This window comes from Myxine glutinosa, chromosome 6 (genome assembly GCF_964187855.1).
Source record: "Myxine glutinosa chromosome 6, kmMyxGlut1.1, whole genome shotgun sequence".
NCBI classification, from domain to species: Eukaryota; Metazoa; Chordata; class Myxini; order Myxiniformes; family Myxinidae; genus Myxine; species Myxine glutinosa.
Window position 1 is genome coordinate 47,825,624 of NC_136266.1, and position 24,733 is coordinate 47,850,356.

The window sequence follows — 24,733 nt, forward strand, 5'->3', positions numbered from 1 at the left end:
ATCTGGCAATGTAACTACGCATGCTGCCTGGGCCAAACAACTCTCTTTCTTTTCCTCACACCATGTTTCCTCTACAGAACACCGTATTGCAAAGCATAAGCTACTATCCCACCAATAAAAAAACACCATAGAAAACAAGGTAGTAAATTTCACAAAAGAAAATGCCTCACCTCCTTTTCCGTATCCTTAGAAAGACATGTCCACTGGCTGTCACGAACACTGTAAGCCCAGAAGTCTGCCAAATCCTGTGTTCCATCCCATCCACCGAACAGGTAAATAGTCTCTGGCCCAACCAAACATAGAGAAAGGACATTATAAGGACTGCAAATTCACCATTGATATGCATTGTAGCTCAGATGATACATGATGATGGCCTAGTTGAGAGGACCCTGAACTGATATCCCAGAGGTTTTGGGTTCAAACCCCATTTTCAGTTGTTATACCTTTCCTCCCGTCCATAGTACACGGAATTGTGTGGTGAGGCAGTTGCCCTGAAACAACTTGCCTTAGCTTCCTGGAAGGCAAATCCAATGGAAGGAAATCTCATTTCCTCTCACAAAGCCCAAAACAAGTGTGTGTCCACCCTCAGGAGAGCCAGGAAACAATATCTCTCCACTCTCAAGACTGAACTCTCAAACCTGTCTCCCTCTTCCAAATTCTGGTGGCATCTGCTCAAATCTGTTTCTGGTGTTTGTTCCCCCTCCATCCCCTCCCTCACCTCAAACGGCTACACAGCTGACTCCGCACGTGAAAAAGCTGAATGCCTCAACTCTGTGTTTGCCTCAAAATCTTGTGTCCCAAACCCATCCCTCTCTGTACCCACCATATCCAGTCGTACCCAGCTGCTCCTGGACTCTGTGTCCTTCTCTCCTGTCAAGGTGGAGAGGTTTCTATCAATCCTCGACTCTGATTCTGCAACTGGACCAGACGGCATCAACCCATGGGTCATAAAATCCTGCTCTACTGCTCTTTCACTCCCTCTCTCTGTTATCTTCACCCTCTCTTTTGCTCAAGGTCATCTGCCATCAGCTTGGAAATCAGCCAACATCACCGATTTACACAAAAAGGTGCAAAAACAGATCCTTGCAACTACAGACCAATCAGCCTTCTCCCAATTATCAGCAAAGTCATGGAATCCATCATTGCTTCAGATATGAACTCTTTCCTCTTCTCCAATGGCTTGATCTCTGATCATCAATTTGGTTTTAGACCAGGTCCCTCTACTCTGGACATGCTGCTCTGCTGTCTCAACAATGGATGGACATCCTCAATGCCAAACAGGAAATTAGAGCCGTCTCCCTTGACATATCATGTGCCTTCGATACGGTGTGGCACCCCGCTCTGCTCACCAAACTCTCCTCCTATGGTATGCATGGAAATCTCGACGCATGGCTTGCGGACTTCCTCTCTAGTCATAGTCAACGTGTGGCCCTGAATAGGTTTCTCTCATCTCCCCTTCCTGTTCAGGCTGGAGTTCCCCAAGTTTCCCAAGTGTTCTGGGCCCTGTGCTTTTTCTAGTCTTCATCAATGATCTCTCTGACTCTCTTGAAAATCCTCTCTATCTCTTTGCTGATGACTCCACTCTCTGCCACTCCATTCCTCATCCCTCATTTTGGCAGTATGCAGCCTCCTCACTCTCTGCAGACCTGGACAAAAACACAGACTGGTCATACAAGTGGAACAAGTCTTTCAATCCTGACAAATCTCACACTCTTACTATGTCTCTCCGAAAAGACCGATTGGACAACCCTCCCATCGACTTTCTGAACAATCCTCTCCAAGAAGTTGTGTCACTCAAGCTTTTGGGTCTCACCGTCTGCCATGATCTTTCCTGGGAAAACCACATTTCCAATCTGGCCTCCAAAGCCAGTCGCCGACTGGGCATCCTCCGTCATGCGGTCTTTCCTTGGCACACCTGAGCTCCTCACCACATACAACGCTTTCATCCGCAGCTCAATGGAATACTGTTCTCCCCTCTGGGCTGGTGCTCCTGCCTCACACCTAGCTCGTCGTCACGCTGTTGAAACCAAAGCTTTCAGAATCATTGGAATCTCCCGCAATGAAACTAACTTCGAGGGCCTTTCACTCACTCACCGCAGGCAGGTAGGTGGTCTTTCTGTCTTCTACAGACTCCTATCTGGCCTAGCTCCCCCAGCTCTATCTGTGCTCTGTCCCCCAAATATTCCTACAGGTCGCACAAGATCTTCCAGTAACCCTCTTCTGGTGAAATTGCCAAAATCAAGACTCTCTGCTCACCATCACTCCTTCATTCCTCTTTACTCCCACCTCTGGAACAAACTCCCTCACTCTCTTCAATCCCACTCCTCCCTCCAGGTCTTTAAAACAGCTGTTCACCACCATCTCTTATCTTCCCCCATCCAAAACCTTGATCTCTTCTACCCCCGTTAATTCACCCCAGATCCACTTTTTTTTTTTAATCCTGACTTTTTTCTTTCCTGGAAGTTCTAGCAGTGTCCATGTGTTTTATACCTTTCCCACCCCCCTCCCTCGCCTTCCCATGCCTCCTCCCCCCCAAGCCCTCTCCCTCCCACAGATCTTCCATTGTCCCTGTTCTCTGCTGTTGTACTTGTGTGCTTCCCTCTCTCTCCCCATCTTGTCTTTCGCTCCCTTTATTGTATGCTTTGTGTGTCCGTTTGTCCTTTTTTCTGATTGATGTTAGCTCGTTCACGAGCCTCGATCTTGTATACAAAAAAAATTAAATAAAAAAAAGGTGTATTAAGGATTTGGATGCTAAGAGTCACAGGATCCAGCACAGATTTGTCAAAAATCACCAAAAAAACAAAGGAGAATGCAGCAAGTTTCCAAACTTCCTTGATCATGTTAAAAGTAAAAGTATGCTCAACGACAATAAGGATCATCCTTTCATCTTCATTTGACATTGTTATCTTCTTCGTGTTAAAAATATAAAGCGAAGATATCGTGACAACAGACAACCAATCATTGTGTGCTTGGACGCAATGCCGAGCTATGGGTGTGATTCCATCAGTTTGTTTGTTCAGAAAGAATTTTTCCATCACAAATTATTAGCTCGTGTGTGTTAATGAACACACAAAGTGCAGACAATGAATACACAAAGTGCAGTTTAACAGTTGATACTTTTTTTTTGAAACTACAGCACCAATGAACGGAATAAAACAAAAAAAGCTAAAATTATGAAATGCTTTTAAAGAATTACTTTTAAAGACAGTAAGAACAAAAACAATCCATCAATGTACTGAAATTAAGTGCCAAGCAAATATTTGGACTGCATCATTCCAAAACAGAGAGACCAAAGTGTCAAACCAGCTTGGCACAGTGCCCATCACATTTACATGCGATAATAACTTTCATTAATTGACTTTCATTAATTGAGGTCACAGACATATTTTTGATGAATCTTGAATGTGATGAATACCATGGTGACCAGATAAATGAGTTTTCTATCAGATGCAAAACTGCGTGCAATTGTGCCATGCACATGTTCTCATTTTAAGGCTGAATGAAAGACCATGGATCCAACATGGAAAGGTCATTGGAATGGACGTCACAAAGGAAGGGCAACACCCTTTACGGCGAGAAGCAATCCCTTTTCCTCGAAATGACTGAAATTCACTGCAATCCTTTTACGGTCAAATTACAATCGATCATCAAATTCGCAATATTTCTAAGGCAACTGTGAAATGTAGTAATTGAAAAAAATGATGGCTCGATGAAACAGCTAAGCGTGGGAAATGTTCCAAGAAGCTATCATAGCTAGTTGTGGAGGAGCGCTATCTGCCTCCGACATCAATTCTTGGAATGTAATTTAAGATTATTGTCCTGTCCGTGGCCGATGAAGACCGGCCTCAGACGAATAGCCGAAACGAGCTTTAACTCCGAGGCATACTCCAAACTTGGTGGGATTATGTTTTCGCGCACGCGGGAAGGTTTGAGGCCTTATCTGATCGAAAACACATGGGATTATTCTGAACCCACAAAACAAAAAAATGAACCAGGACAAAAAGTAAAATTCAACAAATATAAATTTATTTACAGTAATGTAAAAGACAACAAAAGGTGAGGCAAACTAAAAATTTTAAATGAGGGACCCTCCACTGTGATGTAAAATACAGACAGGAGAAAAGATAATGCAAATAAAATGGTGTTTATAGTGCCGGAGTTGTTGTTCAAGTGAGGGCGTTGAATGAAGCCAGCAGCACAAAGTGGCCCGCAGCCGCACGCTGAAAAATCGCCAGATGGCGCAAAGCTCCTCTTCGAGTCACCACGAACGTGAGGTGATTTCGTGTGGCTGGTCCCCTTTCACTTTTGTCTCCCTCCGACCGTGCCAAGAGCTCCGCAAACCGCCGCCGTATTCCGCCTCACAGGCGCATATGCAACCAAAAACGCACCAGCACGACCCACACCCGCCTTCCACCAAGGCACCGAGACAAAGAGATCGACGGGACAGCTTCTTCTTCCTCCATTACTATCCAAGGCTTCACGAAAGGATGCAGCACAACCACAGCCGTTTGCCAGTGGGACCAAGGCAAAACAAGAGGAAGATAGAGAGGTACAGCCACCCATAACCAAACTCAGGACAAGAGAGACCAAGATGGCCAGTCCGCATATTTTTCCTCCTGCTCTCGAATGTTCCACGCTGGCATCACACTCTGTCCAATCATCGAGCGCTACTCAATCATCCCATCGCGCCTTCACCAATCACGAAGGCCGGGGTGTGACCTCCCCGTTGCATTACAAGTTGTCGGGGGGCGGATTCTAATCGTCGTTCGGGAATGTTCAGATGACCTCGTTCCCTTACCAATCGGCAAATGCTGTCCCTGTCGGCCCTGACGGCACCATGAGCGCATGAGTCCATTTGTTCATCAAGATTGGATGATATCATCGGGTAGTTATGCTGCGGACAGACAGACACACAGACACACACCCATGACGAATATAGTGGTCACTCTGTTTGATAACTGGTGAACCAATTATAACCCACAGGGTTGAGTACGTACCGTTTTGTTGGAAGAGACGTAACGCCGATGCTTTTGATATTTGATGGTCATTTTAACAATCGGTTTGTTTGCGTTTCACACTGAATGAAAAACGTAAACGTAGAGCATGACGATTGTGATTTATTACAGGTTCGACAATATGTCCGGCATGAATGGCATATAAATCAAAATGGCGGGGTGTGGAGAGTCAGCCGCCGTACTGGCGTAATGACATCACCCAGTCATGTGACCAGATCCTCAGCTCCGATTGGTATACCGTATTTTCCGGTGTATCAACCGCACCCGTGTATCAACCGCACCCCCGATTTTCGACTTTAAAAAAAAAAAAAAAATCCTTTGGTAGCGTCTTCCTCTTGAAGCTGATATACGGCGGCAGCTTTCCCCCATCAGCGGTGCACGCTAGCATAACCGTAAAACGATCTTTCTCATGACCCGTTGTAGTGATGGACACCGACTTGTCACCTTTGGCCGAGATGGTGGTCCCTCGAGGCACATCGAAGGTCAGCGGCGTCTGATCTGCGTTGTTGATGCGGCTTAGGGGATAGTCGTGCTGCTTGTGGAACTTGATCACGAACTTCTGAAAATTAGCAGTCTTCTCTGCTATGTCATCAGGGAGACTCTGTGCGATGTGGGTTCGCCGGCGAATGGAAAGACCATGACGACCCATGAACCTGTACGCCCAAGACGTACTGGCCGTGAAGTCATCGACCCCTGTTTCCCTGGCGATGAGTCGGGCCTGGAGTCGCAACGCTAGTGTCGCGATGGCGTGTCCCTCGGCTCGCTTCTCTCTCACCCACATTAGCAGTCTCTCCTCCAAGGCCAGCCACTGGGCTGCTTTGCCCCTCATTGCCTTCTTCTTCTTCGGCATCGTCTCCAGCGTCTGCTTGTTAGTCCGCCAGCGTCTAATGACGGACTCGCCGATTCCGAAGCGTCGGCCGGCCGCCCGATTACTAAACTCTTCTGCAAACCTGCAGGCACGGAGCTTGAAAGCTGCTGTGAATGATCGCGGTGCCATCTCGTGGTCTTGGTCAGGATAGAAGCGAATGGTGAAGCTTGGTCTTGGTCAGGATAGAAGCGAATGGTGAATCTTGGTCTTGATAGCTCGAACAGGATAGAACGAATGGTGAAACTCCCCGTTGACCTCTCCGTTTATACATTCGCCCAGCCCATGCGGCGGCATCAAAGCCGACTTCAATAGGTTTAACCGCGGCGTTGGTTAGACAATAGGTACGTCATAATGTCATAATTTTTTTTATTTTTAAATTTTTTATAATGTCCCATGCAAAACATCCTGTTTACCATGTTGACGCTTTTGTTTTGTGACTTAATCCTGTCTTTATTTAGCACACTCTATTCACTATGTGACCTGTCATTCAAAGAGGACTAGTGAAAGTACACATTTTCACAAACACGCATAGAAAAATCAAATATTACAAACTTCAAACTTTCTTGTATTTTGACTGGCAGAAGTAATCGGCGTTGAACCTACCTTAGTAACGTAATTGACGATCATTCATCATTGTATCCCCGCAACCCCAAAGTAATATAAAGATTACGTCCCATTGATATGACAGTTTTTCAATGCACAAATTTTTCTGTTACTGTGTATCAACCGCACCCCCTTTTTTAGGGTTTTCCCGTCGGTAAAAAACCGCGGTTGATACACCGGAAAATATGGTACGTTTGAGGGGACATACATACAGACGGACAAACACTGTTCTAGATGCCGTAAAAACACATGACAGGTTTGACCACTTCGACGACATGTTCGGCCTGTACGGCATATTATCATCATACTAAAATACGCAATTTCATGTCTGTCTGTCTGATGATTTTTGACCATGATATATTCGGTCACTACTTATCCAATCTAAAACAAACTTGACAGGAGGACTAAGGGTGACAAAATGAAGGTTGCAGCGAATTAATTCCCCACCTTTCCCAAGGGGGTTTTCCCCAATGGGGATGTGTGTTGAGGTGTATATCTGTGTTAAGATAGCTTGATCGTGGCGTTTTTCAAAGGCCGCTTCTAATAACAAAAGCATAATATTAATATTATTTCAAAACAATATTAATACTAATAATATCCCACCTCCCATGGTGTTTATCCTCCTTGAACAAATGCCGTGTTAACGTTTATAAATAGCTTATCATGGCGTTTTCATGGGAGCACCTCTACCATCTATCTATAATTCCAGCAATCTCTGTGTGTCTGTCTGTGTGTCTGTGACCGCTGTTTCTCGACAACCACGGGTCCGATATACTTGAAACTTGCCAGGTATATTGCTGGGGACCCGAGGATGTGCCTTTTCAAGGTTTGTAATTAATCGGACAAGTACCTACCGAGCTATGTCCAAAAAACGCTTCAACCAATCAGAGAGCAGCGAGCTATCACGTGTGCCGAACCGTTAATGCAATGCAAGCGTTAATGCGTTAATGCAAGGCTTTTCTTTTTTTCCCTCTTCTCTTTCTACTTTTCCTTGCGATTAAATTGCAAACAGCCAAAATACGTTGGCGCTAATTGAATAATTGGCCATTAACACTAAAATAATCGTAACTGCGATATGCCAACTTCCGGACAGTGCAGCCTTCCATGTTGTTGTTGTTTGCAGCAGCTGTTTGCAGCAAGGCAAGGCTTTTCTTTTTTTCCCTCTTCTCTTTCTACTTTTCCTTGCGATTAAATTGCAAAAAGCCAAAATACGTTGGCGATAATTGAATAAATGGGCATTAATAGATAGATAGATAGATATGCGATATGCGAACTTCCGGACAGTGTGCGCGTTACGAGCTGACCGCCATTACGGTACGTAATTCGATTTCTTATGCGCATTATTTCTCCCAATTCAGTCAGAGCGAAGGGCGGAAGCGAAGAGCGTTGTTATTTTTTGTTTACGGGCGTACGGGCGGGGTAGAGCGTACGGGTAGCGTTTTTTTTTTTTTTTGGCAAGGAACGGGCACCCACGTACGGGCAATGCCCTAGTAAGTACAAATATTATAAACCACAAACACGTTTAATTACCTCCGCCACCAAAGGTGGATGGAGGTTATGTTTTCACAACTGTCTGTCTGCTTGTTTGTTTATTTGTTTGCTTGTTTGTGAATAAGATATCTCAAAAAGTTGTGGACAAATTCGGATGAAATGTGACACGGACGAAATGATTATATTTTGGTGAAGATCCGGATTCGGATCCGGCTGGTATCATTTTTAAGTGATTCTTCACCATTGGGAGATAGGGCCAAAAACAATATGTAGCAGGATATCTCAAAAAAGTTATGGACAGATTTGGACGAAACTTGGTTGACAGGTTGGGTGTGTGACAAGGACTACGGTAATCAATTAGATTTTGGTGAAGATCTGAATATGGATTCGGATATGATAATTATTTAATTTTATAAGTGATTCTTCACCATTGAGAGATCGGGTGAAAAGCGATATACAGTACAGCATGATATTTTAAAAAGTTATGGACGAGTTATGACGAAGCTTGGTGTTCGAGTTGATGCAAGAAAAAGCCTATTAGATTTTGGTACAGGTCCGAATCCAGATAGGGACTATCAGTGGGATACAAAACACAAACTGTCGAGCCTGGCGGAGGTATGTGCTCTACCAAGTGCCGGTATAGTTAACTTTTGAAACAGTCGCTATAATGCTGTTTAACACAAAACTGAAATTTTTTGGGAGGAATCCTGACATCCGTGAGGCAAATTTTATGTACGGATCTGAGGGAAGATCTATGTAATCTACATACCCCACAAGTGTTAATAACATGACCCTTCCTACAGCAATCGTGGCGTTTTTCGTAGCGACCTTTTGAAAGAGTCGCTACTGCTGTTTAACACGAAAATGAAAGGGAGGAAACCCAGGGTATATACATTTACCAAGCAGCTATCTAGCGCTTGCCAAGTCAGACGTTCCTTAACGGGTTTGAATGGAGTGCTTGCTCGAATGCTTAAACCACTTGGCGATCTCTCCACAAGAAACTTGGTAAATGAACACACACCCAATGTTCTTGCAACCCGACCATAGAGAGACTGTAATCTATATACCCCAAAGAAGAAAGACCTTTCCTGCCACTCTCGAAGTGAGCGGGTGTTTACGCCGTAATGACATCATATACGTAATAGCGTAGCATGACGGCCGGACACAAAACTGCTGCTACTTTAGTATATACAAGATATATATTTATCCTCCAGTAACGTTGCAGTCACTACAAAGGGATTAGTGTTACGATTAGATTTACTCTAATAATAACGTTATGTTACTATTACGAAAATTATATATATATTTTTAAACCGACGTGAATTCCTTACTTCCACGGTTACACCGCTTCAATCCATCAACTTTCCATTCACAACATTGGGATTAAAGTGTTATGGTTATATTTACTATAATAATATTACTATTATTATGAAAATTATACTACTGAAACGATACCACTGTATTAAGAAACCTGGGCTTAATTTGTCCGAAGCGGAAGGTGAGTCATAACGCCTAAGCCCTATACGTACCGTATTGTTTCAAGAGATGTAACGCCAATGCTTTCTATATTTCATGATCATTTTAACAATCGGTTTGTTTGTGTTTCACACTGAATGAAAAACGAAAAGGTGGAGCATGGCAATTGTGATATATGACAGGTTCGACGATATGTTTGGCATGAACAGCATATAAATAAAAATGGCGGTGTGTGGAGAGTTAGCCGCTGCAACGCCGTAATGACATCAGACGTAATCACATCACCCTGTCATGTGACCAGATTCTCAGCTCTGATTGGTATACGTTTGAGGGGACATAAATATGGACGGGCAAACACGGTTTGAGACGGATCTCCCGGATGGGCTACGCCGTAAAAATGAAGAAAGTTTCCATTAGTCTGGTATCCTGCCTTGCTCTCCAGATTATATGCCAATGACATCCAACGCCAACTCCACACATGGCTTACTGACTTCCTCTACTCTCATAGCCAATGCGTGGCTCTCAATGGAATCCTTTCATCTCCTCTCCCTGTCAAGGCTGGAGTGCCCGAAGGTAGTTCTGGGCCCAGTCCTATTCCTGGTTTCATAAATGATATATCTGACTCTCTGGAAAATCCTCCTTATCTATTTGCTGATGACTCCACCATCTGCCATGACGTCCCTCATCCTTCAGACAGGCACACTGGAGCTTCTTCCCTCTCTTCAGACCTTGGAAAAAATTCACAAGATGGTCAAACACTTGTAAGATGTCTTTCAATCCTGACGGATTTCACTCTCACGATCTCTCTCAGAAAGAAACACATGGCAAACCTCCCCTCCCCTCTACCTACTTTCTTAACAATCCTGTTGTGGAGGTTCATTCACTCAAACTCCTGGGTCTCATTATCAGCCATGATCTTTCTTTCTTGAGCAAACCACATTTCAAAGTTGGCTTCCAAAGCCAGCCGCCAACTGGGCATTCTCTGTCATACAAAGTCCTTCCCTGGCATACGTGAACTCCCATCCACCTACATGACCTTCATCTGCAGCATGATGGAGTTCTGCTGTCCACTCTGGGCTGACTCTCCTGCCTCACACCTTGCTCAGCTTGAAGTCGTGGAAACCAAAGCCTTCAAGATTAATGGAATGTTCTGTGGTGAAGCTGAGTCTATGGGTGAAGCCCTATTGCTTTCACATCGCTGACAGATCGGTGCTGTCTGTGCCTTCGACTGCCTAATTTCTGGTATTGCACCCTCTGCTCTTCCATTGCTTTGACCAACACCAGGTTTCTGCAGGATGCACATGGTTCACCATCACCTCCCTTCTGGTGAAATTCCAAAATCCAGAATCACTGCTCATCTTAACTCACCTCTGTAACCCTCCCCCCACACCCCCCCTCCCCCCAACCACACCCAAGCCCATCTCCTTACAAGTTTCCATTTTTGCAGTTGTTCCTTTCTGAGAGTTTGCTTTTGTATCCATCCTGTCCATCCTGTACATCCTTCCCGACCCCTTTCCTCCCTCATCCATTAGTTGTCCAAGTCTCCCTTTTGTTTTGTCCTTCTACTCTACTGATGGTGCTTTCAACCCCTTCGTCTCCCTCTCCCCATACCTCACCCCCTTCTTTCTGCTGTTCCTGATTTCTGTTGCATCCTGATCCGTTCAGTGTTTTATCTCCTCCACAAGCTTTGGCTGAGTATACAAAGAAAACTAAAGAGTAAAAACATTGAGTAATCTTGTATTTTTAAAATGATATTTGTGAATCATCTTAGACTTGCGAAGATGCAAAATGTGTCAATACCAATCAAATGGGAGTTTTGTTTAAACGTTAGATGAAGTGGATGAGAAAACAGCGTTCAAAAACACAAATAAAAGAGCCTGAAGATCTGGTTGCATTCCCTCTCACCGGTAGTGACATCAATGACCATCTGGTGTCCTCCTCGCATCCCTGGCCTGTTTTCCTCACTGTCCTCTAAACGAAACAAATGCCAACAATCAGCTTGATCAATGCTGTCATGCAAAACAAACAGTTAACTGTTTGCTTAGAATAGAGAGTGAAGTTGCTCAGTGACACAAAATACGACAAAATATTGTGGAAATCCTGAACAGGACGCATTGTGCTTATAATGGCACAACAACAACAACATGCATTTTAAAGGCCATTTTCCCTGCTAGAGCGAGGGTTAGCCTTGCGGTCCCCATGACAATCTTCTCCATTTTGCCCTATTTTCTGCATCTCCCCTTGTTAACCCCCTTGCCCGCATTTCTTCTTCCACCATCTTTAGCTAAGTCTTTCTCGGTCTTCCCCGTCCTCTACTTCCTTCTACATTCATTTCCATCACTCTTCTCAACCAGTCACTTTCATCCTTCCTCAACACATGACCAAACCATCTCAACCTGTTCCTCTTCACAGCATCAATCACAGGCTCTATTCCCATCATCTTTCGCAATTCATCATTTGTCTTCCTATCTCTCAACGATACTCCACACATCCTTCGAACCATTCGCATTTCCACCCTTTCCAACCTTCGTTGCTGCTCTACGTTCATTACCCATGTCTCGCTCCCATAAATCATAACACTTCTCACACATGCGGCATACACCTTTCCTTTCAGCTTCAACAACAATCCCCTCATCATCAGCACGCCACTCAATTCCCGAAACTTCTTCCATGCACATCTCACTCGAGCAACCGTTGCCGAGTCTGATCCACCTTCTCCATTCAGCATGTCTCCGAGGTAGCAAAATGTTTTCACACCTTCCAGCTTCATGCCATCTCCAAGATCCAACTCAACATTTCCTCCATCTGCAGCTCCCTCTGTGCACACCTTACATTTGAATGTAGCTGCCACACTGGTTAATGACCCTCTCAGACCACTACATTTTTGATGAACCCACTCAGCGCACATTGTACACTGAATGGAGTTCACTCCGACACCCTTCCTACACACAGCACAGGGCCACTTCCCAGTTCTTTCCACCTCACCAAAAGCTTTACCACTTGCCATCACCTTCGTCTTTCCGATATTCACCTTCAGACCTTTTGTCTCCATACATTCCTTCCACGTGTTCATCTTTTCCTTCAGTCCATCCATACTTTCCACAATCAACACCAGATCATCTGCATACAACAACTCCCACGGTAAACCCTCCTTTACGTTCTGAGCCAGCACCTCCATCACAGCTACAAATAGTAGTGGACTTAGTACCGACCCCTGATGCACTCCCACCTTCACCTCAAACTCACCACTGTTCCCGTCCTTCGTCCTTACAGCTGTGCGTGCTCTTTTGTACATTGCCATCACTACTCTGATCAACCATTCCTCCACTCCTAACTTCCTCAATGCCCATGTCAATACTTTGCGTGGAACCCGATCGAATGCTTTCTCCAGATCAACAAACCCAAGAAACAACTTATTCCTCTTCTCCTGCAACTGCCTCACAATGAAAAGCGCGTCTGTCGTTCCTCTTCCTGGCATGAATCCAAACTGCATTTCGTCGATCTTCACTTTCTTCCTTATCTTCCTCTCCAACACCCTTTCCAATACCTTCATTCCATGCTCCAATAACTTTATCGCTCGGTACGAGCCACACTCCAGAGGGTCACCTTTCCCCTTGTATAGAGGGACGAGGGTACTCAGTTCCCAAGCCACTGGAATGCGGCCTTCTTTCACCACCAGATTACAGATCTCTGTCATTCTCTTCACACCCCAACTTCCCGCTGCCTTCAACATATCTCCCACAACTCCCGTCGGCCCTCCCGCTTTTCTACCCTTCATTGCTTTTATCGCTTCCTCAACTTCCTTCTCAGTTATCTTCTCTGCTGGTCCTAAAACTGGGTTACTCTCTATGTTGCCATCCCATTCATTCTCTGTATTCAACAGCATTTCCATATATCTTTTCCATCTTCCTTTAATTCCATCTGGGTCGACAACGATTTGTCCCACTTCATCCTTCAAGCAACTCACCCCCATCACATCACACCTCTCTTTCGCTATCTGCTTTGCAATCCTGAATACTGCTTGCTGACCCTCTTCCGAATCCAAGCGTTCTCCGAACATTTTCCTACATGCCTCCTGCGCCTTTGCTACCTCTTTCTTTGCAGCCTTCCTGGCTGCCTTATAACTTTCATGCTCTGCTGTTTCTGCTCCCGTACCCTTCGCCTTCTGCCACTCCTTGAACTTCTTCCTCTTCTCGTCAATCCTCTTTCCAACTTCATCATAATGCCCAACTTCATTATAATGGCACAGATACTCAGAAACCACACACATATTTTTCTATCAGCTAATTAATAAGGCCCCATTTTGATTGTTAATATATTTTGTTCCTATTACTTGATACATGTTTATTTTATCAGGCATGAATGCTTTGGTATAAAAAACGAGAATACTGTATTGAGAAGGAAAATCTTGTTTCTGGATATGTGAAAATCTCACTTCTTGAAGATAGAAAATGGTGCATTCTGCAACATTTCTGAGATGGTAATGAAATGAACTTAGCACGGTTTAATGTGATATATATGCATGAAAAATTTAATGGGTCATGTTGCCTTTATCGGGTCGGAAGGGCCGGTTTTGGTTTTATTATCACGCCTGACCACAACAACACTTCCTGGCTGGTGTGCAGCAAGGTGGAGCAATGTGCTCGTGTGGCATACGGCCAATGTTGCTCACAGTTCGTGCAGCTGACAATAATATAGAATACGATCTGTGCCTTACTGCTCCACCAAACTAGGAGGTTTAATATGGATACAGTCATACCTCGATGAATGCTTCTTTGTTTAGCGCAGCTTTGTTATAACGCTCTCTCTTTCTCCCTCCCTCCCCATCTGTGTGTCTCTCTGTGTGTCTCTCTGTGTGTCTCTCTGTGTGTCTGTCTCTGTGTGTGTGTCTGTGTCTGTGTCTGTGTCTGTGTCTGTCTCTGTGTCTGTCTCTGTGTCTGTCTCTGTGTCTGTCTCTGTGTCTGTGTCTGTGTCTGTGTCTGTGTCTGTCTCTGTGTCTGTGTCTGTGTCTGTCTCTGTGTCTGTCTCTGTGTCTGTCTCTGTGTCTGTGTCTGTCTCTGTGTCTGTCTCTGTGTCTGTCTCTGTGTCTGTCTCTGTGTCTGTCTCTGTGTCTGTCTCTGTGTCTGTCTCTGTGTCTGTCTCTGTGTCTGTCTCTGTGTCTGTCTCTGTGTCTGTCTCTGTGTCTGTCTCTGTGTCTGTCTCTGTGTCTGTCTCTGTGTCTGTCTCTGTGTCTGTCTCTGTGTCTGTCTCTGTGTCTGTCTCTGTGTCTGTCTCTGTGTCTGTCTCTGTGTCTGTCTCTGTGTCTGTCTCTGTGTCTGTCTCTGTGTCTGTCTCTGTCTCTGTGTCTGTCTCTGTGTCTGTCTCTGTGTCTGTCTCTGTGTCTGTCTCTGTGTCTGTCTCTGTGTCTCAAACAAACAAACAAACAAACAAAGGGATTGGTAAATTCGCTGTTCTTAGCTCATTTGTGGGACAGCGCAGCGTATTTTGGGAATACAAAAATTAATTATGATTGAGAATGCGAAAACGCATATTAAAAGCAAAGTAGGACTGGGGAAAAAAGCAGTTACAGTACCTATAGAAAGTCTACACCCCCTTTCAAAATTTTCATCTTTTGTTGTCGTATAGCCTAGAATTAAATTGCATTAAATCAGACGTTTTCCACCTATATTTACACATCGTAACCCACATTTTCCAAGTGAAAACCAAATTCTACAAATTTCATAAACCTCATTAAAAATACAAAATGAGAATATATTGGTTGGATAAGCGTCTCCCCCCTCCTTTATATAAATTATAAATTAGCTCATGTGTAACCAATCACCTTCAAAATCACACACCAAGTTAATTGGCCTCCGCCTATGTTAAATTGTAGTGATTCTGATTATTTCAAAATAAAATCAGCTGTTCCTGTAGGTTTCCTCTGCTGGGTAGTGCATTTCACAGCAAAGACTTAACCATGATCACAAAGGAGCTTTCAAAAGACCTCCAGGATAAAGTTGTGGAAAGGCACAGATCAAGGGATGGGTATAAAAATATTTCAAAGGCCTTGGAGCACAGTCAAGACAATTATTAAGAAGTGGAAGGCATATGGTACCACCAAGATCCTGCCTAGATCAGGCCGTTCCTCCAAACTGGATGACTATGCAAGGAGGAGACTGATCAGAGAGGCCAAGAAGAGGCCAATGGCAATTTTGAAAGAGCTACAGGCCTTTATGGCAAAGATTAGTCACTGTGTGCATGTCACAACAATATCCCAAGCACTCGACAAGTCTGGTCTATATGGTAGAGTGGCAAGAAAGAAGCCATTACTCAAAAAGCCCACCTTGAGTCTCGTTTGAGGTATGCACAAAACCACTCCGGAGATTTTGAAGCCATGCGGCAAAAACGTTTTGTGGTCTGAACCACAACAGCATAAACCCAACTTGTGCGAACCCCCAACACAGCACATAATCTAAAGAACACCATCCCTACTGTGAGGCATGTTGGCAGCAGCATCATCATGTTTCAGGATGTTTCTCATTAACAGGGACTAGGGCACTTGTCAGGCTAGAAGGGAAAATGAATACAGCAAAATACAGAAAATCCTAGAGGGAAACCTGCTGCCCTCTGCAAGAAAGCAGAAATTGGGACGGAAGTTCACCTTTCAGCATGACAATGACCCAAAGCACACAGCCAAAACTACACTGGAGTGGCTAAGGAACAAAAAGATAAATGTCCTTAAATGGCCCAGTCAGAACCCCGACCTAAGTCCAAATGAAAATCTGTGGCATGATGAAGATTGCTGTCCATCAATGCTCCCCACACAACATGACTGAGATTGAACAGCTTGTACAGAAGAATGGGCAAATCTTGCCCAATCAAGGGGTGCAAAGTTGGTAGAGACCTATCCCATCAGACTCACAGCTGCAATTGCTGTCAAAGGTGCTTCCATCAAGTATTAACTCAGGGTGGTGGACACTTATCCAACCAAGATATTCTAGTTATGTATTTTTAATAAATTTTCTGAAATTTGTAGAATTTGTTTTTCACTTGGAAGTTGTGGGTTACGATGTGGAAATAAAGGTGGAAAAAGTTTGATTTTATGCAATTTCCAGGTTATAAGGCACCAAAAGCTTAAAAGTTTTAAAGGGGGTGTAGACTTTCTATAGGCACTGTAATAAAAAAAAAAGTATGAATCACCGGAATAATGTACATTTGCATTTCTTGCAATTTTTGGCCTCGGGCGATGCTGTAAATGCATGGATTGTTGACTTTTATAGAGTAATGGGGAAGGCGGAGGGATGGAGAATGGCACAATGAAGCTATTTCAAAAAATGGGGGAATGGGGGAATGGGGGGGGGGGGGGGGGGGTGGAGTTTGGAGGGAAGTTGGTTGGGGGGAATTTTGTGGTTTTGCAAAGAAAGTCGGGGGCTATAACACCACAAGTCTGGGACATTGCTTTGAACCTGATGAACTTCTGAAGCTGAGACCTGGGGTGCTGAAAGCTGCTACTTTGGGGGAGCTTTCTTTCCTGGCAGACCCTACTACAAGACCCGGGACAGATTCCAGTCTGGCTCTCATTACCTCCACCTCCACCACCGAAGGTGGATGGAGGTTATGTTTCACCCCTGTCTGTCTGCTTGTCTGTGAACAGGATATTTCAAAAAGTTGTGGACGGATTCGGCCGAATTTTAGAGGAGAGGTTGGGTAATGGGTATGCAACAAGGATGAAATTGTTATATTTTGGTGAAGATTCGAATCCGGATCCTGGATCCAAAATTTTTTAAAGTGATTCTTCACCATTAAGATAGGGCAAAAAAACGATACACAGCATGATATCTCAAGAGGTTGTGGATGGATTTGGACAAACTTGGTGGACAGATTGGGTGTGTGACAAGGAAAAATTGATTAAATTTTGGTGATTTCGCAAAATTTGATTCGCAAAATGTCAAAATATGTTGTGATGGCAACCCGTAAAATGATTGTGGTGTTGGATTGTAGTGTCATCCCTGCCGTTTCGTTCCTTCCTATCTTGTTTAATTGTTTTGGGGGATTCCATCCCCACATGTTCTTTTCATTAAAAAAAAGTTTGACATTGAACTTAATTTTCCTCGATCTGGATGCCAATGACATCAAGCAGTAAATTATTTTGAGTGGTGTTTACATGGGGAATACTCCGACCCTCACCCTCCTCAACGATATATCTCATACAAGTTCCTTCCCCAGTTCCCTTAATATTCCGTCCAATATTCCCGTCCCTTCTCTTTCCACTCAGACATTCTGCTACCCTGTTGTCCTTCACTTTTGGAGTCATCTATTTACTTTGTATGCCAATATAGCATAATTTTTCTTTACCCTCTCTAATTTCTGTGCTCCTTCCCTTCTATTATATCCCCATACTCCTATATCTTCCTCTTCAATCTTCCTCCGCTTCTCTCCCAAACTCCGCTCAACTCCTTACCTTCTCATAACGTCATATATTCTCTTCTTTTCCTCAATTTACTCCCAACCTATATGTACACAATAAAGATATACCTTCATTCCTATCTGTGTGCCGCTTAATTAGCCAATGATCTGGACCACCGAAGTGAGATAACAGCCTTTATTCAATCCGCCATTTCCCTCTCTCCACGTTGCTTTCTCCACCCCTTTACGAGCATCCTGTCATGTCCAAAATCAAAAGGGCATTTACATCGTCAATGTAACAACAGGACACAACACTATCCTCTTCCCTTCTGTTCCTTTTTTCAATGTTGGAATTTCCAATTTCCTCTCTCAATTTCCAATGCCCTCCCTACCGTGTATATAAAAAAAAAAAAAAAAACACCTTTGGAGGCCATTTTTCCCCGCAAGTGGGGGTTGGCCTTTTTCGGGAACTGTGGTTGTTGTTGTTTTTCGGTCCCCTTTATGAAGCAATGTTTTACGGCCGGATGCCCTTCCTGACGCCAACCCTTTTTGCCGCCTTTAACGACAAGCAGGGAATTACCAGTGAACTGGTACTCAATTTGCCGACCTCGGAAGGATGACAGGCTGAGTCAACCCCCCTGGCATTAATTCAGCGATTGACCGGGATTCGAACCCAGGATCCTAGGATCCTAAGCCGGCACCCTAGCCGCTAGCCCAACACCAGGGACTTGTATGTATACATGTAATGTATACATACATTACGCTAGCCCAACCCTACCTTGTATACATGTAATAAATAGATGCCTTATAAAGGGGCCACATGATCACATCTATTTACATAAGGAGGAGGTACTGCATGATTGGGTTGAGCAATAGAATGCATACGGTATATGGAAAGGTGAATTTACAATGCTCTTTTCAATAACCGGTAGGACCCCGTGTGAACCTCAATGAAAGCATCAGCAGACCGTTCGGGACCCTTTTCCTCTGGAAGTTATGCATTTTGTCGTACTTTCCAATCTACATGGCCTTGCAATCGATGACAGACTTTACGGCAGAAAAACTCCTAACCTATATGCATCCCGTTCCAATTTACATGGCCTTGCAATCGACGACAGACTTTACGGCAGAAAAACAGGAGACAGTGAATTTTACGGCAGAGTTTTATTAAATCTGCGCATGCGTAAATGGTGTTCAACAGGTTGTGGTGTATTGTAGTTGTCTTATTTTTTTAAATTCGACAAAAAATGTTTGTTATGGTATGGGTACAATGCCCAAGAAAGAATGTTGCTTCCTTCCGTTGGAATAATTGTATTTGCTCCAGCCATTATTGGGCTTGGCTGGATGATACTCTGTAACCTATTAAAAATACAAATTTATCAACAATTTAACAATTCGGCGATTTTGCGATCCCTTGATTTGGTACTTTAGCGATGTAGTGTGGCGTCTTTTTCATTCTTGTTAGTTATGAAAATGTTAGAGAATTAAAAGGTATGGCTTTTGAAGGCTTATGACTTCACTCAACAGTAGCTTTTCAGCATATTATTTTGTACACATTTTATGGGGCACCAATTCATTTTCCTGTGCCATACCTACATATGGGGTACTACAGTACCGTACTCTGTGATGACTTCAAATATGTCATCATTAAATATGACTATCTTTTACTACCTCCTCCCAGCACATCTCGTACATGTCCCCCACCCCTTTCTCTCTCCATCCATTTTACTCCTACATCCCTCATTCTCCCTTATCTTTCTCGAATGTCTTGATCTCATCTTTCCACAACGTTTTTTAGTCTCAAGTTACATCCCCACCACCTTCACCCCACAATAGGTAGAACACAAAAAAGAGCATATCAAAGACTGCAGACCCTCGCCAGGACGTGTTTTCTGTGTTGTTGTTTTTTAAGGCTTTTGTGTTAAAACAAATATGGTGGCCGAACCACATGACCGGTGAAGTCATTGTTATTTTTTTTTCTCCAACAATTTATCCCTAGATGATGCTCAATAAATTTAATCTTGATCGGATGAAGTTTTGTACTTGTCGAATTATGACGTTATAATGGAGGCACCTATGACATCAACATATTTTATTCCCCATGGAGAGTTCCTTACAATGAGCCATGTCTCAATTTTTTCTATTCAGCGCTTTCAGAGATATAGAGATGCAAGTTTTTTCGGTTTTTCCAAGATGGCGGCCAAACCACGTGACCTATATCATAATTAACATTTAAAAATTGGAAGTGCACCTATGGTGAAAATTTCCTGTCAATCGGACCAACGGTTGCAGAGAAAATCATATTTAGTCTGTGCGGACAAACAGACAAACAAACAAACGGACTCAAATGCAATACCCTCTTCTCTGGCGAGGGTAAATATGAATTCCTAAAATTGGAAGCAAATGGCATAATCTAAAGCTTACCTTTGTAAGACTTTGGAATAATCTGCATCCAGCGAGGCTTGTAATCCTGCTGGCTGATGTAATGTGTGAACAAACCATCTAGACAATTTTGGTTAGGAACAAAGGTCACAAGAAAATAGCATTCATTACAAATGGCTTTGATGTGAACACAACTGTATAAACGCACTAGCATTTAATCAAGTTCCAACATGGATTACAGGAATTTCAATAATTACCCAAGGAATAAATAAACAGGAAAGACGTCATGCAGAGCATGGTACTTGCAAAATCCAACCTTCCCCAAAATAAAAAATTGCTATGGTTACATCAAATTGACCATTTCATTAAGATTAAAATTGACGATCTTAATCATAGCTCCGGTCAATCGGATTAAAATTGATGATTTTTCAGATGAAGATTGATGATATAAGAAGTTTTACCTTGCGTTGACCTTTGACCTCAAAACCAGTTGGTTTCTCAATTTAGTGACTCAATATACAAATGCTGTTCAATTTTCAAGACAATTGGATGAAAAATGACAATTCTAGAAATATGACCTCAAGATGACCTTTGACCTCAATATCAATAGGCTGCTTCCTTATGACCAACTCTACCATCTGGTGAAGTTTTGTGAAGATCGGTTTAAAATTGTGACCTGCAGGCGATTGACAGACAAACAGAGAATAACGCACAAGACCAACCAATATACTTGAAAACCTTTGATTTCGCAAGTAATAAATGAATAAATGTCTACTTCAAAAATTTCATTTTAAAAATGAATGATAAAATGGAACAAGAGAGAAGTACCGATTCAAATTGTGGAAGTATTTCATCAACAAAGCTTTTTACACTGCAGTTTTTGAACGTATTTTGAAAAGATTATACAAGAGTGATTGTATATGAGAAGGAAAATGTCACAGGTGGAAGAAAAGTATTCAATCGCTCAAAAATTTTAAGCGGTGAAGACACTTCAATATTTGAACATGTCCTTCCTTCCATCCGTCCATCCAAAAATGAGGAAGAAGAACCCTTCTAACCTACCGTGTTTAATTCTAAAGGGTTCTAAATTGTAATTCTCAAGGGTTCTAAAGGCTAACTCTAAAGGCTAACTCCAAAGCGTAACTCCAAAGCGTAACTCCAAAGCGTAACTCCAAAGCGTAACTCCAAAGCGTAACTCCAAAGCGTAACTCCAAAGCGTAACTCCAAAGCGTAACTCCAAAGCGTAACTCCAAAGCGTAACTCCAAAGCGTAACTCCAAAGCGTAACTCCAAAGCGTAACTCCAAAGCGTAACTCCAAAGCGTAACTCCAAAGGGTAACTCCAAAGGGTAACTCCAAAGGGTAACTCCAAAGGGTAACTCCAAAGGGTAACTCCAAAGGGTAACTCCAAAGGGTAACTCTAAAGGGTGATTCTAATGGGTTCCAAAGGGTAATTCTAGTGGGTTCTTAAGGGCAATTCTGAAGGGTTCTAAAGTTGTAAGCATCTGGAGATCCTTTAATTTGCATGGATTGCACACATACTGCCAAAATGCATCGCTTCCTTCGGACATGGGTGTGATTTTTTTTTAGTCAAAGCACGATCACATAGACAATTCACGTTGCTTCCCAGTGATCTTAACCTTGATCTTTTCTACCCCTGGTAATTCACCCCAGAGTCCTTGCAGTGTTCATATGTTTTATTCCTCTCCCACCTCCCCCCAAGTCCTCCCGATGTCCCTGCTCTCAAATGTTGTGTTTGTGTCCTTCCCCCTCTTCCCCCTCTCTTTTGTGTCCTTCCCCCTCTCTCCCCATCTTGTCTGCCGCTCCCCTTGTTTTTTGTGTTTTGTGTGTCGGTTTGCCTTTTTGTGTGATTAATGTTAGCTCTTTCACGAGCCTCGATCTTGTATACAAAAAAAATAAAAAATAAAAAAATATAAAAAAATCTTCAAGCGGTGTAAAGATGAATTGCTGCTTTTTTGCTCTGACAAGGAGCTAATGCCCGAAACGACGCTTCTTGCTTCCCACAGCGGTCAACATACCTTAAGCAACGTTCTGCTGATTCCATACATTGTTCTAACTCTCTCACTGTACAATTCTTGTGCACAAATTTCAGAAAGCTTCAAGCCACTAGATTCTTCATCTTGCACACAATGCAAACTCAATATAGGCCATGGGCCAGATATGGTCCTCGTGCACCCTCCCCCCCCACCCCCCCCCCCCCCCCCCCCACAACTCTACCACCCCATATATTTTTGAAGCACTAGGGTCCCCTCAACATGAAATCAACTGGTATCAGTAAATAAACTGGTTCTTACTATTCATTTTTCACACATATTTGATGGTACCCTTAAAATATATCTTTTCCGTGTCGTTATGTTCCCTGAGATGGCTGAAAGTGGTCCGAGTTATATAAGTTATATATCATCTGAAAGGTAATTATCTGCTGGTCATTATAAATGGCATATATTTTAGATTTAGTGTTACCATTGGCCTCAAAAATCAAGTCGAACAGCTATGCCCCATATTTCGCTGTGTCAAACTAACACTGACTAAGATATTCAAACGAATATTTCAAATCCAGCCGCACTAGAATTGATTGACATTAATAACAAATGTCTGGACATTCTTCATAAAAATACCTTTCATTTAATACCAAATGTGTATTTTTGTCAATAAAAATCTATCAGATATGACACTTCAAACAGAATGCAGGTATGCCGACAATCGCGATAACTGCACGAAATGATCGCGTTGATCGACATTGTCAGTCATGGAGGGAAAGTGAAATATCATTCAATTGCTCATTGTTACTTGACAATATATTATTAAGTCACACTTTACCTCGATTTAGTTACAGGAATACATGCATGTTGCAAATGAAGCAGCTTTGTCAACCACTCGCTACTATTCAGAAATTTACCAGCTAGAACATCAGCTAGAATCTAGCATCAGCTAGAACATCAGCTAGAATCTAGCATCAGCTAGAACATCAGCTAGAATGTAGCATCAGCTAGAACATCAGCTAGAATCTAGCATCAGCTAGAACATCAGCTAGAATCTAGCATCAGCTAGAACATCAGCTAGAATCTAGCATCAGCTAGAACATCAGCTAGAATGTAGCATCAGCTAGAACATCAGCTAGAATCTAGCATCAGCTAGAACATCAGCTAGAATCTAGTATCAGCTAGAACATCAGCTAGAATCTAGCATCAGCTAGAACATCAGCTAGAATCTAGCATCAGCTAGAACATCAGCTAGAATCTAGCATCAGCTAGAACATCAGCTAGAATGTAGCATCAGCTAGAACATCAGCTAGAATGTAGCATCAGCTAGAACATCAGCTAGAATCTAGCATCAGCTAGAACATCAGCTAGAATCTAGCATCAGCTAGAACATCAGCTAGAATCTAGCATCAGCTAGAACATCAGCTAGAATGTAGCATCAGCTAGAACATCAGCTAGAATGTAGCATCAGCTAGAACATCAGCTAGAATCTAGCATCAGCTAGAACATCAGCTAGAATCTAGCATCAGCTAGAACATCAGCTAGAATCTAGCATCAGCTAGAACATCAGCTAGAATCTAGCATCAGCTAGAACATCAGCTAGAATGTAGCATCAGCTAGAACATCAGCTAGAATCTAGCATCAGCTAGAATGTAGCATCAGCTAGAACATCAGCTAGAATCTAGCATCAGCTAGAACATCAGCTAGAATCTAGCATCAGCTAGAACATCAGCTAGAATCTAGCATCAGCTAGAACATCAGCTAGAATCTAGCATCAGCTAGAACATCAGCTGGAATCTAGCATCAGCTAGAACTAGAAGAAGTTCACAAGAAAGCTTTTGAAGTAGTTTGTGATGTTGTAGATAAGGAGGTGCTACATAGCCACAAGGTTGTGAAACTATCAGACTTGAGAGCATTGTATGTTGCTCAGCTAGAAAGCAGCAATGTTGTTATACTATAACAAATAAGGTGTGATTGTGTGTGAATTTAGCAATTCATATTTAATTGTGTTGAAAGTTAGCACAGTGTTACCACATGGATCATCTGAGAAGCATATGCGGCGATTGTCGGCACACCTGCGGTCTGTTTACAGTGTCATATCTGATAGATGTTTACTGGTAAGAAGACATATTTGGTATCAAATGAAAGGTATTTTTATGAAGAATGTCCAGAAAGTTGTTGTTAATGTCAATCAAGTCTAGTGTGGCTGGATTGAAGATATAAGTTCGAATATCTTAGTCTGTGTTACGTTGGCACAGCGAAACATGGGGTATAGCATAGCTGTTCGACTTGATTTTTGAGGCCAATGGTAACACTAAATCTAAAATATATGCCATTTATAATGACCAGCAGATAATTACCTTTCAGATGATATATAACTTATATAACTCAGACCACTTTCAGCCATCTCAGGGAACATAACGACACGGAAAAGATATATTTTAAGGGTACCATCAAATATGTGTGAAAAATGAATAGTAAAAAAAAACAAAAAACAACACCTTTAGAGGTC

At 42.9% G+C, this 24,733-nt stretch overlaps 2 protein-coding genes across 3 annotated transcripts in view; one reads left to right on the plus strand and one right to left on the minus strand.

Annotated features, from left to right (window-relative positions):
- The window catches only part of LOC144892601 (uncharacterized), a 1,198,808-nt gene that overhangs the window by 333,624 nt on the left and 840,451 nt on the right, over window positions 1-24,733 (plus strand). The window lies entirely within an intron of this gene.
- The window catches only part of MKLN1 (muskelin 1), a 76,055-nt gene that overhangs the window by 10,195 nt on the left and 41,127 nt on the right, over window positions 1-24,733 (minus strand). For both annotated transcript variants that reach the window (XM_078779826.1, XM_078779825.1), the window contains exons 7-9: window positions 20,263-20,340; window positions 11,359-11,424; window positions 171-283 (exon numbers count right to left, since the gene is read on the minus strand). In XM_078779826.1, the coding sequence (XP_078635952.1) occupies window positions 171-283; window positions 11,359-11,424; window positions 20,263-20,340 (257 nt within the window). The remainder of the gene's footprint in view (window positions 1-170; window positions 284-11,358; window positions 11,425-20,262; window positions 20,341-24,733) is intronic.